At 42.8% G+C, this 22,500-nt stretch overlaps 1 protein-coding gene across 5 annotated transcripts in view; it reads right to left on the reverse strand.

Annotated features, from left to right (window-relative positions):
• adam22 (ADAM metallopeptidase domain 22) overlaps positions 1–22,500 on the reverse strand; it is a 67,928-nt gene that overhangs the window by 35,808 nt on the left and 9,620 nt on the right. For all 5 annotated transcript variants that reach the window (XM_081715178.1, XM_027009520.3, XM_027009522.3 and 2 more), the window contains exon 4: positions 11,363–11,429. In XM_081715178.1, the coding sequence (XP_081571304.1) occupies positions 11,363–11,429 (67 nt within the window). The remainder of the gene's footprint in view (positions 1–11,362; positions 11,430–22,500) is intronic.

Below are 22,500 nucleotides of genomic sequence, written 5' to 3' on the forward strand. Positions count from 1 at the left end.
TTATTTAGCTAGTTTTATTTTTGTTCATGTACTGTATGTATGTATGATCTTGGGTAGATGTTGCTTATAAATGAAATATTATTATTATTGGTATTATTGTTATAATCCACATCATTATCTATGATATTTCTCCGAGAGATATGCAAAATGGTTTTGCGGCTAATGGCTTAATTATGCACAGGCACACAAACAACCTGGCCCTGTCGCTAAGAAACCAATTGGCAGACAATTTATCACTGTGCGCGCCCTCTGCCTTGCTGATATCAGGAGCGTGTCTCTGCATACCAATGACTTGCAGAGTCTCCAGTGCCAAACCCACAGAGGCAACAGGCTGGCCTCTGGTGATCAGGCTGAGATCGCAAGGAATGAAACACATTGAAGAACTGCCCCTCAAGATTGCTTGTAGCTCGTAAGCCAGATGATCCTTGTGCTGGAAATCTGGCTAATGCTAATGCTGATGAAGCCCATGGGTTACAGTGGAGAAAATAGGATGGCAAGTGATTATGCTAATCGGTCATGTTAGAGGACCCTCACTGCTTTGTTAGCACTGCTTAGCTGAAGAAATGTTGCTTAAAGACATTAAATGCTAACCTGTTGGTCAAAGGTCCTGCAGGGCTGTGGAGTTTGTGTGTGTACACACGTTTTCCTGGTAAAATCCACCAGAATTTAGAATTTTGAAGACAGTTACTTTAATTCTTTCAGTGCCACTACTGACCCACCCGGTTTAAATGTCCAATATGCTGACAGTATGCACACCGATGCATAAGAGTGAGTGAGTGAGTGTGTGTATGTGTGTATATACATGATTTACAAAAATGCTTCTGAGCATAAGTGCTTGCCAGCCATTAGGATTAGGGGTCGCTCTCCTTCCTCCCTGAGGACCTTTCTGGAGCGTTCTCCTGGCATGTCTGTTTCCTTTAACTCTCTCTCACTTTCATTTTTCATTTTCATTTATAATGCTCTATTGGCATTATAAATATGTGATTATACAATTTTGCCAAAGCACTATAAAAGTTCTGATAAACCTTAATATTTAATTAAAGGAAATACATAAATAAACGAACAGAAAACCAAACCAATAAAATATAAAATATTTCTATATGTCTGCATAAAAGTAATAATATAAAGAGAGCATTTTCTTAAATTGTTATTATTCAATCTCACTCTTGCTGTTTGGGGTTACATTACAGCTTCTCTCTCACTGCATGAACATGGACTCTTTGTCAGCTTTGCCAAAAGCCTTTCTGTCTGGTTTTATGGTTTCTAAACCACAAGCAGGACTTTCGATGCATGAGGGTCCTTATCTCTTCAAGTGCCCAAGGCAGTCTCTCTTTCTCCCTTTCACACATACACAGATACACACATACACACTCTTTCCTCTCTCTCTCTCAAACACACACACACACACACACACACACACACACACACACACACACACACACACACACACACACACACACAAAGTATGCACCCAGAGAAAACCCTCCTTCCTCTCCCTCTCTCTCACACTCTTCATTCCTGAAGAGAGAAGATTTGGCTCAGAGCCAGACTTCCCCAGACTAATGACCCAGCATGCATCAGTGCCATACTCAGCAACACAAAGAAGCAGGACAACACAGACACACACACACACACACACACACACACACACACACACACACACACACACACACACACAGCACATACATACATACATACATACTTACGTTTTGTTTTTTTGTTTTTTTTTCTCTATTCTGAAAGTACATACAATGGATGGCTTCTGTTATTGGTTCTGCAAATTAGCTTTTAAATTATTTTATTTTTTCTACTTTCTACAAGAATTGCAGACAGCATCATCACATAATAATCCAGAACATTGGTATAAGAATTTCATGTGCTTTTATGCTTAATATTTTGATATGACAATAAAGCTGATTGAATATAAAACCCAAGCTGGAACTCTCCAGCCGTACCTCAGCCCCAGTGTAAGCTAACTGGCAGTGGTTAACAGATATCTAGATAGATAGCTAACGTTCATTTCAGGTTTTGCAGCACAGTACTTAACTGAAAGAATAACTTTATTTAGTTAACTTTATTTTACATTGAGTAGCTAACTTTGAACCTATTAGCCATGAAATTTAGTTAGGTCGAGAATAGCAAACTTCAGTGGCTAATTTGCGTAGGTTTACAGGTATACTGGCTAGCTAGCCAGTGCTAACTAACACTGGCAGTAAAATTGGCTGTTGTTGCCACTTTAGGTTTACTAGTTAATGAGCAAAACTAGTAACTTGTGTTATATAATTTATGTTATGTGAAATCTATTACAATAGATCAGTTGCTGCAGAGTTTGGAGATGAGGCAAGCTTGTTAATTTGAAAAATGTTAGCTTGCAGGACTTTAAATGCTAGTGAGTGTGTAGTAATAACATGTTAACATTGGAGAGCCTCTTAAGAAAGTAGCAACCTGTTTATAACTGGGTCGAAATGTAAATGGAGTATCGTATATCTCTTTTAGTGACCAATTGGTTAAACCTTCTTTGTCCCTGATGAAGCGTGACCCATGTTAAGACCGTCTGAAGTGCCTTCTTTGGAGGTGGTTTCTGCTGAATAAATGCATGCTCCCTGTCTGCAAGCGCTAAGACTTTGTGTCTTTCTTGATGAAGTCTAAAATAACACTAATATCCACCACACTCGCAACCCCAAAACAGTAATACAGAAGCACTTTAAAATGAGTGTACACAAAAATGTATGTTTTAGCTCAAAGTCAATATGATCACACGTTTAGTTATGAATTAAAACAATGACTAATTTTAGATACATATCACCACTAGTAGTGTCCATTTTGTCCGTTTAGTTACCTTCTTAAGGATAAAGGTATTCTGTTAGCACACTTCTGATTCTCTTTCCTTTTGCCTCATTGTAGTCTCCTGTGAAATTATTAGTGTGGGTGGATGGCTGGAGGTGCTTCACAGACTGGGTGGTTGCAAACACATCAACTGTAAGCCTCACAGTTTTTATGGAGCACAAAGCATGCATAAATGACAAGGACATTAAGATTTATGTCCACTGCCCACTTAGGGACAGTACTGAGTGATACATCCACCATTTACATACTCCTTCATAAGGTACGTTTGTAAGACCTTTTAAAGGCCTTGTCAATCTTAAACTCTATGTTCAGATTTTATTGTTTATGCTTCCAGGCCATTTAACTACCACCTCAGTGAACATGTACCTGTAGTCACAGGTGGCTTGTACATTCCGTGAGAACTTTCCAGTTTTGACATGGGCATTCCATGTCATGGTGCGCCAAGCGCCCAGCAGTAGGGACATGCCCACTTACTCACACAAACACACACACACACATACACCTTCCACGGTCCCAATCATTTACTTATTGATCATTGCCACACCGGTGCCCAGAATAAGGATGTTCCAGAGCAAGATTCGCCTCTCACTCTTTCTGTGCTGCCACCGTCACAAGTCCATTGAGTCGTAGCTGCTTAATTCCCATGTGAGTACTGTCTTCGACTCCCAGGCACTGAGGTATGCCATGGCCATGGAAAAAAATAAGTGATAAGTTCTTCTATTTCAGATTTGTTGAAAGGCAGCTTAATGTACTTCGAGTCTAAGTGGGCTGTGATTTCTGATCATTCTAGTCTGCCTATTTTTGAGGCCGTCTGTTGTGGCAGGCCAGAGGCATTAGCGGCCTTGCAGTGTTCCTTCAGCACTTAGGTAGTAAAGCGTGCATGCAACATTTTCATAACACTGACAGGTGATCTCATCGCTGATTCCCAGTCGATATAAGGTTGAAGCATTTCACTAAAAGCCACGAGCGATGGCCTTGACATCTGAAAATTTCTCGCCACTCTTCAGCAATAACAACTCTTCTCAAAATTAGTCCACCAGCTGCCAGGTCTACTGGGCCTGTCTGTCTGGGTCGAAAATCACCGTTCCTGACAAGGTTTGGTAAGATGGGTGGACTTAAAAGCTCTGAGGATGTTGCATCCTGGCACCTCCGCATTGAGCATATTGTACAAGTAAAGCAAAATTCAGCTGTAACGTAATCAAACCCCAAAATGGCAGTGTAAACAGAAGCCATCCAGTGGCTTCCATCCACGCTCAGATAATAAAGACAGAAACAGATATGCAACTTATGCATGGTGTTGGCATTTTGAAAAATCTATGTTTTTCCTGTGCATACATCAATGCTGAAAAATGGAAGTTTAAAAAATGTTCACCCTGCAGGGTGTCTGTAAAGAGCTCTGTACTAAAATGTTGGTTTCATGTGGATGGGTGGCATGTACATGTACATTTCCATTTCCATTTACGGCATTTAGCAGACGCTCTTATCCAGAGCGACTCACAAAAGTGCCTTGTCATCGACTCATAGAACACATCCTAGTACAGTACAGTAGTGACTTTGTGAAAATCTTAATCAGCCTTTTATTTTTTATACTTATTAGTTTTAGCCTAATTCAGTTTGCCAGACGCAATGTATGGATTTGAAGGACTCTTCTGGCATTGATGTTGCTTCAGACATATTTGATTAACTCGTGAACTCATCTCAAGTGTCTTTTATGGTCTTTCCTGAAGAGAATTTGGTAAGAATTGAAAGACAAAGAAAGGTTTAACAAGTACAGCTAGGGCACAGGTACTGAGATAAGCGATGTTTATTAAGAGTGAATCTACAATTGGTAGTCTTGTTACGGTCCAAGATGGAAAAACCAGAGCTGTCAGACATAGAAACCAAACCGACAGCATCAAATTTTCTGTGTGTCCCCTCAGATGAAAGAGAATACTCATCTGAATCCTTAACTGGTTTCAGTTTCAACTGTAATTCCAAAACTGTACGTCCTTGGAATTATATTGAGTTATCAAGATGGCCTGAAGACTAGGGCTGTCCTGAATACCATTTTTAGGGCTCCAGAACTTTGTGGCTAATCAACAATAAATATTCAAAGCTGGGTTGTTGGGCTTGAGTGCTGAGCATGATTCGGCTAAGATTCGGCTCATGTTTAGTGTATTATTTCAACTTGTAATTGGGTCTAACTAATCAACTGAGGCAACTTAGATTGCCGCCGGTTCCCACCAGTTACAATTATGAGCGAGAATAAAATGTATATTTTCACCACATTTTCCAAAACATCTTTTTAAAGGTATATTGTTTGCATCTTGAACTGGCTACTCAAGGAGCAAAATTCATATACTCAGACAGTGAGCACGATGTCAGGTGCCTGAGCTTACATGGTATATATTTCCACATTTTAATGGTGCAATTAAAAAGTGTGTGCTGATACAGTATATGTATAAAAATACAGTAAACTTACAGTAAAATACAGTAAAAAATATAGTTATTTATATATATATATATATAGACAAAATCTATTTTTTGCAGTTTGCCTTTATTAAAAGCCTATGGTTAGCTGTGTTATTTCGGATTTAGGTGACATGGTATCTATCATCCTGCTTCTTCATCTTTTACCCCCAACATCAAAGGGCAAAAAACATGATAAAAAAAAACACAGTACATCTGAAGCTGTGAAACGCCCGATGAAGTTCATGAGAATGTGTTCTTGTGACGGATCCCCCCATATCTTCTTTTGCTCTCCATGGCGCCAACACGTGGCTCTTTGTTTTTCATGTTTTTTCCATGTGCTGTTTATTTCGTCTTCCCTGGCTCCACCCCACACTTGCCAGTCCCTGTCCTGATTCATTCCACCTGTCTTGTTTTTGCTCGTCCGTTCCACCTGTTCCATCTCACGGTTCTATGATGATTCTTCTTGTTGCACATTCATTCTTTTTCAATAAAACATGGCAAACAATCTGATGCTCTTTCAGTGTGTTCAACGCATTACCTGTCTCCCTATAGACTAATCAAAACATGCACACTAGGTGGACTCATATTTTTGTATACTATCGAGCAAGTGTTGGAACTTCAGAGGATGTTCGATATTCCCACCCCTCCAACTGTATTGTTTCAGTCTTTCAGGTAGGGAACAAGACCTGTGACTCTCCACAAGAAAACTGGATCAGTACAGCCCTTTTTTCTTTGTGCTACTACCAGAATTACTGCGTCTTCCTGGACCAGAAAGTTGTTTCCCTGCAGCAAAAAACTGCTGTTTGCAGCTTTTGACAAATTCTTCAAGGCACACTTTGTTTTCGCTGTATCCTATGATGATGCTTTGTGCAAGATGTTTACTTTCAGCCCAACCACAGTGTTGGTGGGGCCAAAGCTAAGGAGAGCCCACAGGTCAAAGAAAATAGTCAAGACTTCATGGTCACCTTTCGAGCTGTAAACATTTGTATGCTGAACAATGTTGAGATGTTGCATTTGAAAAGTTCACCACAAAAATCGTTCGCTGCTGTTTCGTCATTGGAAGGTTAAGCGTGGTTTGTAACCTGGACATTCTTGACATTTAAAAACGCGCAGAGCCTGTGTGCGCCTCTGCTTTTTGTACATATTACGGGTTTAAAAAGCATTTGTCAGGGGTATATGCAGAGATTGTTTCTGATAAAAGAAATAGTCTGGCAGTGAACAGCCAATGTGATTCAAAATTTGTAAATCCTGTCACAGCCCAGGCTCCTATCAAAAGGAAGCACTTAATGGATATGTATAGCTCGGTTGTTTCTCAAGTGTAAGCATCTGGAGTTTCTGAATGCACTACAATGTTTGGATGGTTTGATGGAGGAGCTTGTGAATGACATTCATGCATAAGCAAAGGAAGTAATTTTTATATGTCTCAATTGACTCGCCTAAACGAGACCTAGATAACCTTGAGGATTGTTTTGATCAGCTTGAAAATACATTCCCATTCGTGAACACAGAAAATCAGAGACACAGATGTTTTGCACAAAAATGGATCATTGTTGAACCTGTAGAGTATGTTCTTGGTGTGCATTCTGATGTACATAAAGACCGAACAGCTTGGGCGTGTAGCCAAGACACATCCACCGATGTATCTGTCATAGGAACTCTTCAGTGTTTAGTAATAAAGTGCTCTGTATAACTTTCCAGCAAGCAAAACTACAAGAAGAAGATATTTCTAAAGACATTAATGATGGATCACACTTTAGACACCATTGTTTGTCACAGCATGTCCATGCTGTTTAGCTTCAGCTCTATTGCGATGACCTTCAAATGGTTAATTCATTAGGCCCTAAAATGAGAATGCATGACCTTGGATGCATTTATTTCAATTTAAGAAATGTATCACCTAAGCTCAGTTCACTGCTGATGAATATTTATGTTACCCTCTTTGACTCTGAGGGAAATGTGGGCTTGATCCAATTCTTAGGCCCCTTGTGGATGATTAGAAAATTCTGAAGGAGTCCAGGTGCCTTTGTCACCTTTAGAAGGTTCTGTTATTCATGTTAAAAGGAGCGACAGAAAGACAAAGAAACTGTGTAACACGTATGGTGCCACCTGGGTAACACGTATGGTGCCTCCTGGGTAACAGGCATGGTGCCTCCTGCGTAACACGTATAGTGCCTCCTGGGTAACAGGTATGGTGCCTCCTGGGTAACACGTATGGTGCCTCCTGGGTAACAGGTATGGTGCCACCTGGGTAACACGTATGGTGCCACCTGGGTAACACGTATGGTGCCTCCTGGGTAACAGGTATGGTGCCTCCTGCAGATCACATATGGTGCCTCCTGCGTAACACGTATGGTGCCACCTGGGTAACAGGCAGGGTGCCTCCTGCATAGCATGGTGCCTCCTGTGTAACACGTATATTGCCTCCTGCATAACACGTATGGTGCCCCCTGCGTAACACATATGGTGCGTCCTGTGTAACATGTATGTTGCCTCCTGCGTAACACATATATTGCCTCCTGCGTAACAGGCATGATGCCTCCTTTGATACTTGGAGATGTAATTAACAGAAATGATGACTACTTTTAATTGAAATTTTGAATATATTTTTGCCAAATATAATCCATAGTATGATGTGCTATTTGGGGCATTTGATGTCTGACCATCATAAACTGTAAGTATCTGTATGTAGAACAAAACTAATTTCCTAAGCATTCCTAATGATTCATTATCCAAGATGTATTTGGTGAATCGGTCCACTCTTACACATTTGGCACATGCGATTTGAAGGGAAGTACAACTTTTAAAAAAATCCGTATTGAACTTTTTTTTAAATATTACAAAAAGTATGGAATGGAATAACAGTTTGGAATATTTGTGTGCAGTGATGTTGAAAATGAAATGCCTGTTTTTAACAAGACTGTCAATATAATTGTGAAAGTTAATTAAGATTGTGTAAGATGACACTTGTGAAAGATGACAAATGTCAGTGCAGTCTTTTGATCAACACATGAATGCTTTCTGGATTGAAGAGACAACAATTTCTTTACAGTGATTTTGTAGGTGATACTAGACCTTCTGAGAGACAGTTTTCTGGATGGATGACAGAATGAATTTTTGCTTTGTCATGCTTTTGTCAATTCTGCAGCTTTGTCATGTGACATACCATAAATAATATTTCAGTGGTTGCATTTGCATTGTGCTGTACTAAGGCTTTATTTAAAGCCTCCTGGAATGTTTGAGGGTTTTTTTGGTGCGTTTACACAAAATCCCAAATGGTGCAATAATACAATTTAAATTCTACTACAGTAGTTATTTATCTAATTCACCGGTGTGTGTGGCTGCAAAAGCTATGTGGGGTTCCTTGAAAAGTGTTCAGTGGTTAAGGTACTTGACTTGTAATTGGAAGGTTGCTGGTTCAAGCCCCATCATTGACGAGTTGCCACTGTTGGGCCCCTGAGCAAGACCCTTCAACCTCATTTGCTCTAGTTGTACTCAGTTATAATTGTAAATTGCTTTGGATAAAAGTGTCAGATAAATGTAAATGTACTCCCAGAAGTGTTGAAATACGAGTTAAAATTCTACCCCAGTGGAGTTTTTTTTTCTAACACCAAACCCAGTGTAATTCAACAACAGGGATTGTAGACTAGTAATACATTTCAACTACACAAAGTGTTAAATTGACACAGTTTTAGTGTTAAAAATATAACGCTGGTGTAAGTGTCACTTTAACACTGGTGAGTGTGGACATATATATAGTTTTCCAGTGTTAAATTTAACTCTGTGAGTGTTAATTTAACATTAGCGATTTTGCTGTGAGCAGGAACAGGCTGCCATGAAACTATCAAGCAGTACTGTCTGTTCTGGGCTATAAGTACCCTCTCAATCCCAAAAGGTGGCTTTTTTGTACTACACATTCAACCTACCTGTCCAATACAATCATGATAACACTGACCCAGCCGAGTCTAAACACATTCAAGCATCATCTGGTCACTATAGTGGAACACCCAGACCCAGATCACAATGTCCATAGTGTCCAATGTCCACCTTTTTTATTGCCTTGAATGAAGACATTGGTTCTCGTGCTTCACACTTGTTCGGTACGCCGACTGCATGTGGAACAGACTGATCTGTGCTGGCCCACCATTTTTAAGAGCCCTTCCTGAAATAATCCCGCGAGAAAAATCTATATACCACATACCCATATATATATATGCTTGTAAAACACTGCTGTGCTTCAGGTATAACTGGGCGGGTCTGCGCGAGCTGTCGACACAGCAGAAGGCGAAGCGCGGGGCATTCCTAGACTGCTTGGTGTCCAATAAATCAATCGTTAGCTAAGAGGAGACAGCCAACTCACTAAGTTGCCTACAGCACAAAAGCAAAGGTACTCAGCCGAAGCTCCTGAGTGGTGCAAAGTGTTTGTCCCCATCATCAGGAGACTGGGAGTTCGACCCCGAGAGAGCAAAATTGGCCGGGAGGGGCGGCAAGCTCACCTTCCCTGTCAATTACAGAGACACTGGCCAATCACGGGTGTGATTGCCAATGCATCAGAAAGGGGTGGATAGTGCCAGCACGTCACCCCGCCCCCCGTTTTTACATGAGCTGTAGCTAGAAAAGTCATGCTGACTGGCTGAATGTGCCTCAGAGGAAACGTGTGACAGCCTTTGCACTCCCTGGTTGGCGGTTAGGTGGGAATTTGATATGACTAAATTAGAGGGAAAGAATCCAGCGCCGCTCAGCATAGCCAAGAGTCAAAGAAAGAGCAAAAGTCAAGAGTCCAAGAAGCCTTTTGGCTTTACTTTCTCATTCTCCCACTTTCAGGCATTTCAGTAGTAGGTGTACACACCTCCAAATAATTAAAACAATATTTTTGCCACTAGCAAGATGGGGTGCTGCATTAGTTAAGCAATACCACTTCTTTTGTTACAGTAGGAATCTCCTAATCTCCTAATTTCACCATTCACATCCAATCTGAGAGTGTAATTTTGAGCGGTTCGTAGGCAGACGCATGTGCGGAGCAGAGCAGGATTTATTATGGGCAAATCCAAAATCTGATTCGTTGTAGCAGTCCAGGGTCATAGAGCCAACATGGACAGCATGGGGATACATGATTAAACAAACAAAACATGAAGGCAAACAGGGGAAGCAGGCTATAAGAGAGGCTAGGAAACACAAAGGCTAGGATAAACACGAAGCCACAGAGTACAAAGAAACACAACCATTCGAATAAACATGCAATGAACAGCAAAGACACAGGGAACACGACAGGGTTTAAATACATGAACTTAACAAGGTAGAAACGAGGGACAGGTGTAAGCAATCCAACGAGGGGCGGAGAAAACGAAACTGTGGCATGGAACTAAAATACACAAGGCAGGGAAAACACCGAACACGGAAGATGGGAGGGACTAATCGTGACAGAGAGCTCATCAAATAGTCGATAGTTGAATTATTCTAATCATCGTTTAACTAGACAAATTGATTTTTTTTATCCTCTATTACAAATAAAGGTGACAAATAGCTATCGAGATCAACTACAGTGGAGGAAAGGGCTTGGTTCTGAAATATGGAAAAACGTTGGCCATATTATGTATTGGTCTTAATAATAGTGTTGAGTTCTGAACTTGTGCCATCACAGTATTGCAACGCAATAGTCACTGATCTTCAGGGGGATTTTATAAAAGCCCAAATTACCATTCATTTGACCGTACGAACACACATATTCATGAGGCAAAAATCTCACAAACACGTCTGAAACAAATTTGTTCGTTAACAGACTCCGACATTCCCAAACACAGAGGTCACACTCTGAACAATGTTAAACTGCCAGAATGCCTCCTGACATCAGCAGTGAGACAGCCGTATAACTTAACCCAAGCAGTGAGACAGGTATGCATCTTAACCCCAGCAGTGAAAGAGGCGTATAACTTAACCCCAGCAGTGAGACAGGTACGCAGCTTAACTCCAGCAGTGAAAGAGGCGTATAACTTAACCCCAGCAGTGAAAGAGGTGTATAACTTAACCCCAGCAGTGAGACTTGCTTGCAAACAGCTTGCAAACTTACTTTGGAGATGTACGCTTTCCCCTCCTCTGATATATGCCTCTCCACATACTTTGAAGACAGCAGATCACTGGGGAGGAAAAACAGAGAAACCAGAATTAACCAAATGGCAGCGAGTGTTTATACCCTGTTCCCTCCTGCATTCTTCTCTCTGTCTCTCTCTCTCTGTCTCTCTCTCTCTCTCTCTGTCCCTGTGCATAAACTCAGTTAATTAGGATCTAGGAAGGATTTGGTTCAACTGAAAAACACAGTTTCTGCCATCTTACGAATGAGGACAAAAAACAGCTTGTGATACTCATCTTCACTCCTACTCAGACCTTTCCCAGAGTTCATAGTCTATAAGATCCTGTGTGTGTGTGTGTGTGTGTGTGTGTATGTGCTGGGCTATAAGCAATGAAAAGCTCCACATGGAGTTCACACGCTCACACCTACAGTCCTCCACACACTAATGATAGTTAACACAGACAAGATTGTACACAACACCGAATACACGTATACACTTGATGTGGCAGTATGTTAAAACTCATGAACGTATGCATTAATGCATACACACACACACACACACACACACACACACACACACAAACATGCCACTTCTGAATCCCATGAGCCCATCAGCAAGATATCCTTCCAGCAAACTCCTCTGGTGTATCAAAACCAGAGAACTGCACAAGGCTCACGCCTAATCCCATTCACTCTATAGAAGCCCCAAGGGCACTCTCCATGGTGCTGAAACAACTCTCAGCCAACAAATCTCACATCTGAATACATCATGGTTATGTGCTCTGCTCATACCAAACACAAGGGCTAAATGTCACCTAACTGGCATCTGATAAGCTCACTATGTCACTGGTAAATTAAAAACGGGTGACAGACAACAGCCTCACAGGTGGGGGGCTCAGTGTGGTAGTGGTGTTATGCACAGAACATTTGAAAAAATAAATTCCATAGAAAAATAAAATAACAAACTAATACAAAATGAGTAAAAAGTAAAAATAGTCCTGCCACAATGCAGACAACAGGACAGTCTGAAGTATGTGCCTGCATACATGTTTAGGTGTGTATTCATCATGAGTGTCACCATTGCATTACTGTGCATGGAATGGCTTCTGGTGCAGCAGTGTGTGTGTGTGTGTGTGTGTGTGTGTGTGTGTGTGTGTGTGTGTGTGTGTGTGTGTGTGTGTGTGTATGTGTATGTGTGTGTGTGTGTTGGGCGGGGGGTGTTTGATAGTCATGATAGCATGATTCTGATTTCATTACCATATAAATGCTGCTACAGCCTGCATGGCCTATCACATGACCACAACAGTCATAAATCAACACGGATGCAGCATACCCTGCTAAACCTGGCACAAACCATTAATACACACACACACACACACACACACACACACACACACACACACACACAGAGGGCCTGACATAATTAAGAGATCATAGACAGAAGGAGAGAAATAGAGAGAGCGCAATGGAATAAGAAAGACAGAATAAAAACAAAGAAGGAGAGATGGAAGGATTAGAGGAGGATAAGAAAGGAGACAAAACAGCCAAAATCAAGCGAAAGGTGAAAGTAAAAGAGAAAGTGAGGCGATAATGATACCCTGAGAGAGAGAGAGAGAGAGAGAGAGAGAGAGAGAGAGGGAGGAAGGGAGGGAGGAGCGATGGAGAAAAAGAGAGCAAATGAAAGAGAGGAGGATCTGCACCCTCAGTCCCTAAAAGCATACACTGCTGTTCTTGTAACAAGCCACCCATAAACCACAACCAGACTGTTCACCACGCACGCACGCATGCACGCATGCACTCTCTCCATGTTAAAATCCCCCAAACCTCCATATCCTCTTTTAATGCCAGACACAGAGAGGTCTGGTAACCAACATGCAGCAGTGTTACACGGGTTGAACTGCAGGCTCTCCTGAACTGCAGGCTAAAGGCAGCGTGGGAAATCCACGCCAGTGAAATCCTATGAAGTCAATATGAATGGGAAACCAGCATGTATTTTCCTTCCTTAGCATGAAGTATTTCCAAGTGTGAAAGAAAATGTATGGGTGGAGCAAGATCTTAACAATACACATTGATGAAAAGAGTCAGATCTGAATCCTAGCCAGCATTCTAACATGGAGGATAATAAATCCATGTCCTTACGCTTTACACAGTGCTAGATGGTCAGTGTTTAGGTGACGAATATTAGTTTAGTAAGACCGAAAAGGTAGCACTCCCAATAGGTACTGGTATACAAAATTATTTTAGCTGTCAGATAGAATTGCTGTATCCATTAATATATATCAATAACTCGTGTAGGTGAGTTGCATTCTTTTAAAAAATCCCAGTTAAAATGCCTTGAACATAATCTGGTATTGTCAAGTACTCCACCTTCTTCAAAATGTAAACATTCGAGCGTGTTACCGTGGTATCTTAGGTATGGGGAAATGAGAGTTGGTAGCAAAAAGACAAATCTACACTTCCTAGCCAAGTTGCTGCTAGCTGGTATTAGTGCAATGTTGCCAGATATCTTGGGTGATATCATTTCTTGGCCCACCTTTGATCCATGATGACGTAGTGAAATGTCAGAAGCTGTTCATGCAGAAGTCACTGCACCTCGACTAGAATTCAAACTTGCAATACATTTTCATTAATGACTAAATGATTTGTCATTTGTCATGACTCATGATCAATATGACAAAAAACAGGAGTTAACATAGAAAAAAAGTAGATTCTGGTTTCACGTTGACTCAAAATCAGCTTTGAGTTGTAAATATCAGTGCTGAAGTGACATAGATGAAATGACTTGGCACAGAGTGATATCCAGGCCATGGGATTTGTGGGTTTGAGGTTTTAGTGTTGGGTTTGAGTGTTGTGTAGAGGCAGTGGTTAAGATTGATGCCAGCTTTTTAATTGCTTTGGGATTTGAATTTAATTTACGGTGGGAGGGGTGCGACTAGCACTCACGTGCTCGCACTCCCCCTCCTGCTTTCTCTAAAGAAACTGTGCACCCCTACACATGCACGGAAAAACACACACACACACACACACAAAGGTGAAAGGTATGTTTTCACGCATGCAGTATGGACAAATGCCTCTGGCCTCGGACTGCCTGCGCTGCAAAACTAGATGGTAACATCGCAGTACAGAGACACGGGATGCTCTGACGTTCGCCACATGAGCGCAGAGCAGGGTGGTGGTGAGCAGATGATCACTGTGTGAAATATTTGTTCTGTGATAAAGCAAATGCTGGGTGTGGCCCTGCTCTGCTGAGCTGTGGGTGGGTGTGGGTTGCTGACCCATGGTTCTGTGAGGTGGGACTTGAAACAGTTGACAATGCAGGATTATTGCACGTGCCTGTGTGTGTGTGTGTGTGTGTGTGTATGTGTGTGTGCATGCGTGTGTGTGTGTGTGTGCATGTGCATGTAAAGGGGGAGCAGTCCCAACAGCAGATTTGCATAGGGATGAGATTAGGCAGTCTGTAGAGAATAGTGTTCTTTGTGACAGTATTAGGTGGTAGCATTTCTGGTGACGATTAATGGCCATTCAAAATGAAATACTGGTGCTTGACTCTAGGGACTCAAAGAAAGACCTAAGGCAAAAGTCCCTCCCCCCTACTCCTGAGTCTCCATCCACCCCCCCGAGTCTCTGATCTAATTAGCATCCAAACACCCTGTCTCTGGGTGAGTGAAATGCACACTCACCCACACATTAGCCATAGCACACACACCACAGCACTGCTGCATCGCAGTGGGCTTGGTGACCTTTTCCTTGTACTGGTTTCTCAACGACAAGTCAGCCCACACCTGCCCATTCTATCAGTTCTGCCTTTCTGCGCATATGTGTGTGAGTGTGCGTGCGCACATCTGTGTATTTAGGGTAACCAAACATTCCAATTTCCTGTTTTATGAATCCCGTCTCCCCAAATGTTTGTCGCTACTTGCCAGGTAGCTGCTCCGCCCTGTGCAAAAAACAAACAAACAAGCAAACCAGACAGGTGCAGCCTCGTCAGCTTTTTGGATGTGAATGAGGATGTGGGCTGTTGTGCGCTGCACTCGACAAGCCTCCTCCCCCAGTGGGGAGCTGGCCTTCATTCCTCACCCCGCAGAAGGCGTTCTCTCCACACATTGGTTCGAACCCCAAACTTTCAAGCCATTCGCATTTGTTTTGATTGAGAGAGGGGATGTACAGGGTGTGGGATTAGGCCCTAGAACCCCAGGACTTCACCAGTGACTTACCAAGCTCTTCAGGACAGGAATCAAAGCTAAGATATAGAACTATGGCCTCTGAGCGTGCACATATGGAAAATGAATGAAAACCAAAGAGAGAGAGAGAAAGAGAAAGCGAGAGAGAGTGACAGAGACAGAGATAGACGGAGAGCAAATGATCATCAGGCTTAATCCACACTAACATGGGTGAATTGGAAAGTACTATATTTGTGTTTTGGCTGCACTGGTGTTTCTATGACTCCTGTGTCGTTTCTGCCACAGGACTTTGTTTACAGGCCAGTCACATGCAGCATAGCCGCCTACACACTGCGAAAATGGCAAGAAAAAATCTTTGTCTGGACAGACAGCAAAGTCAAGCAGCTAAACATGAAATTAAAATACCGACTGCTGTAAACAGTGGCTGTGCTGAAAATAGCCTACTACACACTACTCACGTACTGACTGGGCCCCAAATCAGTATGCCGTATGCTGTGTGAGACGGAAATACATTTTTCCAGTACGCAAAAGATGCCAGGATGCCAGGATGCCCGGATGCGCTCCTTCCACCAAATATTCCGGTACGAGATCAGCGGGATTGTTGTGGTTTACTGCATTCTGTCATGCAACGGTGACAGAACACTTATTACAAGTGGGCAGGACCTTCATATGTTCACGTGACCTTATAGTTTGGTTTGTGTTTGTTGATTACTGGATACTACTATGGAAACCAGAATGCAGTATATACAGAGTGGTATGTAGTGTTTCAAACATAGCCAAGAACGTGTAAGAACGGGTTCCACCATTCTGGAACTGTGGAGGTTACATGGCAACCTTACGTGAGTGTTTTCTAAAAGCTACGTTTCCTTTATTCAAAGAACATGAAATAAATTGCTTTTATACGTATATCAGTGTGTTGATAATAATTAGCAGTGTAAACCCTAATGGGCCCTGCAGTTAGAGCCACTACATACTGTCATCCAAAAACCACATCAGTTTTGTGTGCACGTTTGTATTTGAGTGGGTGTGTGTGTGCTCATCTAAATGTGATTGTGTGTGTGTGTGTGTGTGTGTGATGAGGTTCAGCTCTTTGTACATTTGCTGTGAAGGAGCTTTAAAAGCACACAGCGCATTTCATCAAATTGCATTGCCAGAGCATACTTGTGAACTGCAGCATCAGCACACAGAGATGCAGCTGCAACTATGTCTTAACCTCACACACACACACACACACACACACACACACACACACAGACACTTACAAAAGCACATACATGCACACGCACACACACATACAAAGACACTTACAAAAGCACATACATGCACACGCACACACACATACAAAGACACTTACAAAAGCACACACACACATTCCCATGCACACTCCCACACAATCACACACATTCCCACACAATCACACACACTCACACTCTCACACACATGCATACACACATACACGCACCCACCCACCCACACACATACACTTACAAAAGCACACACACACATTTCCATGCATACTCCCACGCGCATACTCATTCATACTCATACACTCTTGCATACATGCGCACACACATACATACACACACACAACCACACACACATACAAAAGCACACACACACACGCACACACACACACATACACAGACACTTACAAAAGCACACACACACATTTCCATGCACACTCCCACACAAACACACACACTCCCATGCATATATTCTTTCACACACACACATGCGCACACACACACACACACACACACACACACACACACACACACACACACACACACAGACACACATTCCCATGCACAGTCCCACGCGCATACGCATTTACTCACACACTCGCGCACACATGTACATACACACATATACGCGCACACACACACACAAATGCACACGTACTCTAATGGAATGCAAGATGACATACAATCAACTGAAATACAGTTAAAAAAATGAATACAAAGACTACAGAAAAGAGTGCATGCACAAATAGAAATCAATTGATGCAGTGGTGTTCAGACAGTGCGCGATCCCAACGCCACACACACACACACACACACACACACACACACACACACACTCTTGTTGATTCTGAGCAAAGCTCTCACAGACAGTAGCGCTTGGACTGATCAGCTCGGTGCTCATCTGTAAGGTGCATGAGCGGCACAAACCCACACACGCCTGCTGTATCACCAATTTAAGAGCCTGCACAAGCACACTGACTAAGCCCAGGATGGAGTCTTTATCGACCCCAATTACTGTCGTTCCTGTGACGAGAGGTGCACTCTTATATAGGAGAAGACGGACGTTGCTGGCGTGGCGGGCCTTGACAAGCATGCTGTGAAGGCAGGGGGCACTCGGGGGCAGACGCACACGCGCGCTCATAGAAAAGAAGGGTAGCAAGACTTTTGTTCCAGCGGAGAGGGAGACATAATTAATTCAAAGCACTATGTTCTGCCCTTCTCAAGTCTGAGCTCTACCACCCTGCTGCCGCACTGAAAGCAATGCGGGCACAAATACAGTCGGCACATCCATTACTATTGCCCAGACAGAAGAGGATCGAACAGTCTTCCCCCGAACGGACCTGTCCGTGGCTGGATCGCTCAACCGAATGGAAAAACGAATGGAAAAAAAATGACAAATTAGATTAGACCGAAATGACGGAGGAGTGCCAAAAAGCGTATCGCCGAAGTGAGCAGGGGGTAACAGTTCCTGGTAATAAATCCCTCACCCTGTCACTGGGCGGATCAGTCACGAAGCTGTGTTTACTAAAGGCTGTCGCCATGAAGCCATCCATTCATGCAGAACTGGTGCATGCCAGTTCCATTGCCAAAACACCCCTGAAAGATCATAAAATCTTTATTATAGTGGTCTGTGTTGGGGATTTAATCAAATGCCATTCGGCCAGTGGTCATCGGTCACCAGTAGACCTCTGGTGATCTATTTCAGTATCATCCAACCAGTGGTCAACCATCAACAGTGTTCCTCTGGCGGTGTTTCTCCAAAGCCCGAATGCAAATTAAAGAGCAGATTCTCAATCAAGCTAGCAACATACAGCTAGCAAAGCCACATTCTGTTCATGCCACCCAGTGGCATACAGTCAAATGATAGGAGGCTGAGGCTGTTAAAAGTGACCAGACTAGATCTGCTTGGCTACATCAAAATTGCTGATTACAGAGGCTCTAAGATTGCAGAAAGCTAGCAAGCAGCTAAACGACTACGGCTCAGCGAATGAGTCAAAGTGATGTACAGGGTGAATGTCAAAATCCCATTGCCATGGCGTTAAATCCAGCCATAAAGCTAGACTTATGTCTGTCACAACTCCTGCACACTCCATTCATTCGCCCACTATCCCTGCCACGCCCAGATGCCCATTTTCCATATGTGCACACCCCTTAGCGTGCAGCACGGTGACAACCTCGACTGAACTCAGCTGAATTCTAACTAGCCCCACCTGATCTTTTATCCTCTAGCAATCCTCTGTTGGGACCTCCTCCTTATGCGGCTCTCTTCCCCTGCTTCTCATCAAGTATTGCCAGTCCGACGTCACGTCCTAAGCAGCCATTCTGCCTGCCTGTTCTCCTGGTTCTTGAAGTGTGCTTCCACTATGACACTAGGCTAGATGGACCACAAGAAAGTCCTCGCGCTCACTGCTCTTAGCCGGAGACGACCGGCCTTTACAACTAGCGCTCAGCGCTCACTAACCTGCTCAGTGAAATAAACACCTCGTCATTAGAGCCCACCTTTCTTGATGTGTTTGCTTTCGTTACAGTCTAAACCGCCGTCGCTGGCATGAGGGTGCAGTGCCATAAATAACGCAATTGCAGTGCTTCCGGGTGTGCGCGTTGGTCCCACTGGGAGCTTTCATTCACTCTTACTGCTTTCTCAGAGGCATGTTTCCGTGCCGTCACCTGTAATCTCGGATAATCGATACCTACGGGCTTCCATCATTCACACGCCATCCCGCCATCCCTGTGCACGTTATGCCATAAATGTATAACTCAGGCTTAATAAGGCATTAAATACAGAGGTAATAAGGAGAGGTAACCTATCATGGTGGCAGTATGTTGTCACCTCTTGGAAAGTACAGCTGCTGACACCCAAAGCTTCCTTCGCGCACTTGGCCTTCTCCCTGTCCGCCACTCGAGTTCTGTCTGCAAGGGAGGGCCTGAACAGAACCGCAGAGATTGGAAACCGGAGAGAGAGGGACCTGACAGAGGAAGACATGCTTCTGGGGGGGTTGTGTGAGGGATGACAAGCTCACAGGAAATAAAGGAAGGCCTATATAGAGGGCCAGAGAGAGTGGAACACTTGATGAGAACAAGGCCGGTGCAAGGCTAGGGCAGCCCACTCTCTGGTGATTGGGGGGGGGGGGGGTTAAGCACTGGGTTTGTACCAATGGCCATTTCTAAGGGGAAAGACTGCCCTAATTCACAAAAGACTGGCTAGCAGCCCTAGGCAAAGCCCAGTTTAACATTTAGGACCTATTGTCCTGTGGCAAATGTCCGATACAGTGTGAAGAAAAACAATTAACCAACAATCTCGTATGTAGGCCATTCCAATTTCTCTCTCCCTCTCCCTCACACACCCACGCCCACGCTTAGACACACACACACACACACACAGTTCAGTTATCTGCTGATCTGCTTCATGTTCTGTCTAGAGGCACACATCTCTACTCCTACCCTACACCCCCACCCTGACTCAAGGGTGTGAGAAGGACAATAAGAACTCCCATCTCACTCTCTCGCCATCCACCCCCACCCTCGTATCTGTCGAGTACTCTCTGATTCAAGCTCTCTAAGGAAATCGATTCCTGGAGTGTTTGTATACTGTATCATGCAGGCACAGTGACAGAATAACAAGTGATATAATTATGTATGTAGAGCCCCAAAGATCCAATTTGATGTCCATATATTTCATTACATTAGACTAAAAATCTCAAGAGCTCCCACTTTCTCACTGCCAAAAATAAACATGTTCATCCCCTAGTGTACAAACAGGGAAATAAATGGCCACGTCAAAAACAGACAGATAACTGACAACTAATCAATTATTGACGTTCACCACTGGTGCTATCGCAGAGCTGTGGGCTGCCGCTGTATGTAACATAGCTAGCTAGTGGAGCTAAGTAGTTGCTAGGTTAAACGGCTCCGTTTCACGAAAAAGGATGAATAGCTAAAACGTACTCTGCACACAATCTTAGAGCCAGACAATAGTACTGCCAGCAGCAGAAACATCACTGACAACACACATCTCACTGACAGTAACACATCCGCTCCACCAAGACCAAAGCAGTACCTAACATCAGTCCAGCTAGCTCCTGACATTAGCCCAGCTAGCATCTGAAGCTAGTACAGTCAGCATGAAGAGCATCCTTGAAGGCATGGAACAGACAAGGAGTTACCATTAAAAAAGGCCAAATGAAATGAATAGTATGGAAACAAAATATGGACACAGATTGAGCGTGGAAACAACCCAACACTATGGACCTTTGTGCTAATGTGGAATTTCAAGCATACCCTTCTCATGAATTTGTGGTGAATGATTCTTGTCTGCAGTCTTGTCTGTAACTCTGTCAGTTATGCTGCTGCTTGTCTTGGCCAGGACACTCTTGTAAAAGAGTGTGTAAAAGAGTCTTGTAAAAGACTTCTCAATGAAAACTTATACTGGTGTGCGTGCGTGCATGTGTGTGTGTGTGTGTGTGTGTGTGTGTGTGTGTGTGTGTGTGTGTGAGAGAGAGAGAGAGAGAGAGAGAGAGAGAACTTAAGCGTGGACTATCTTAATCGTGTCAGTTGGGTTAAAAACCTTGTAATGCTGGGCCTTTCATCCTGGTATTTCTTTTTTAGATGCTTTATCTTTTATTTTTTGAAGCACACAGAGTTGGTTGAATGAACTCTTATAGTATCATTGCATCAACCCTCAGAGATCTTATTTATCCATGTGTTATTCAACACTACTGTGACTTCAGTATTAAGTTCACAAAAAATGCAGTCTGGTGCACAACGTCCTATTTTATTGAACAAATTGATTAAATAGTCAATTATTTTTAAAATTATGTAATCATCTAGTGAGTAGTGCATGCCCCTTTACTGGTAGTAATCTCAGCCAAGCACTATCTGTAGATTAAAGTGTTTTGACCCTTCCTCTATTCAAAACTGTTTCAGTTCTTGAGTATTTTTGGGATGTCTCGGCTGAATGGTCTGCTTCTGATCACAGCGTTTCAGTGCGATTGAGGTCACCACTCCAAAATACTGACTTTCTCCGTTGTTGATCTCCTGACGAGTTCTGAGTCATCGGGTTGAACCACTCTCTTTTGAGTTTTAAATAACAGATAGTTGGTCTGAGACTCGGGTGTGAAATTTCCTGAATTCCATACAGAATTCACTCCTGAATTCAATGGTCTCTCATTGACTGCAAACCATTCAGATCCTCTTTCAGAGACTTGTTTTCAGTAACCAGACTCTCTGCCCTGTCTTTAATTGTTTAATTGATTAAGCTCTGAGACATCCACTGTCAATGGTGTATATACACTCAAACCTCGACACTTGTAAAAGCAAGGGCAGATATAGCTTGGAGTCAGCTGCATGTTTCTAAAAACGAATGTTGTGGCTGTTGATTATACTATATAGAGATTAAAGAAGAAAGGTCTCAGAACTGACCCTTGTTGGACTCTTAGAGAAATGAGTTCCCTGTGCAACATAGTAATCACACCTACTTACGAAGGATCTGAAACAGTCTAGCACTATATCCCAGAAGCCCACCTATTCCTATAACTTAAACAGAATCTTGTGACCAACCTTATCAACCAAGACAGACATACCACCTGAATAAATATTAATTCTCAAATCATTTAAAACTTTGAGACATGCTGTTTAACTGCTGGGTGATGCCTGGAAAGCAGACTTGGATATTTAATTAAAATTGTTTGTGTTGAGATAATAATTTACTGACTAG

Source organism: Electrophorus electricus, chromosome 1 (genome assembly GCF_041902795.1).
Source record: "Electrophorus electricus isolate QZ-2024a chromosome 1, ASM4190279v1, whole genome shotgun sequence".
Classification (NCBI taxonomy): Eukaryota; Metazoa; Chordata; class Actinopteri; order Gymnotiformes; family Gymnotidae; genus Electrophorus; species Electrophorus electricus.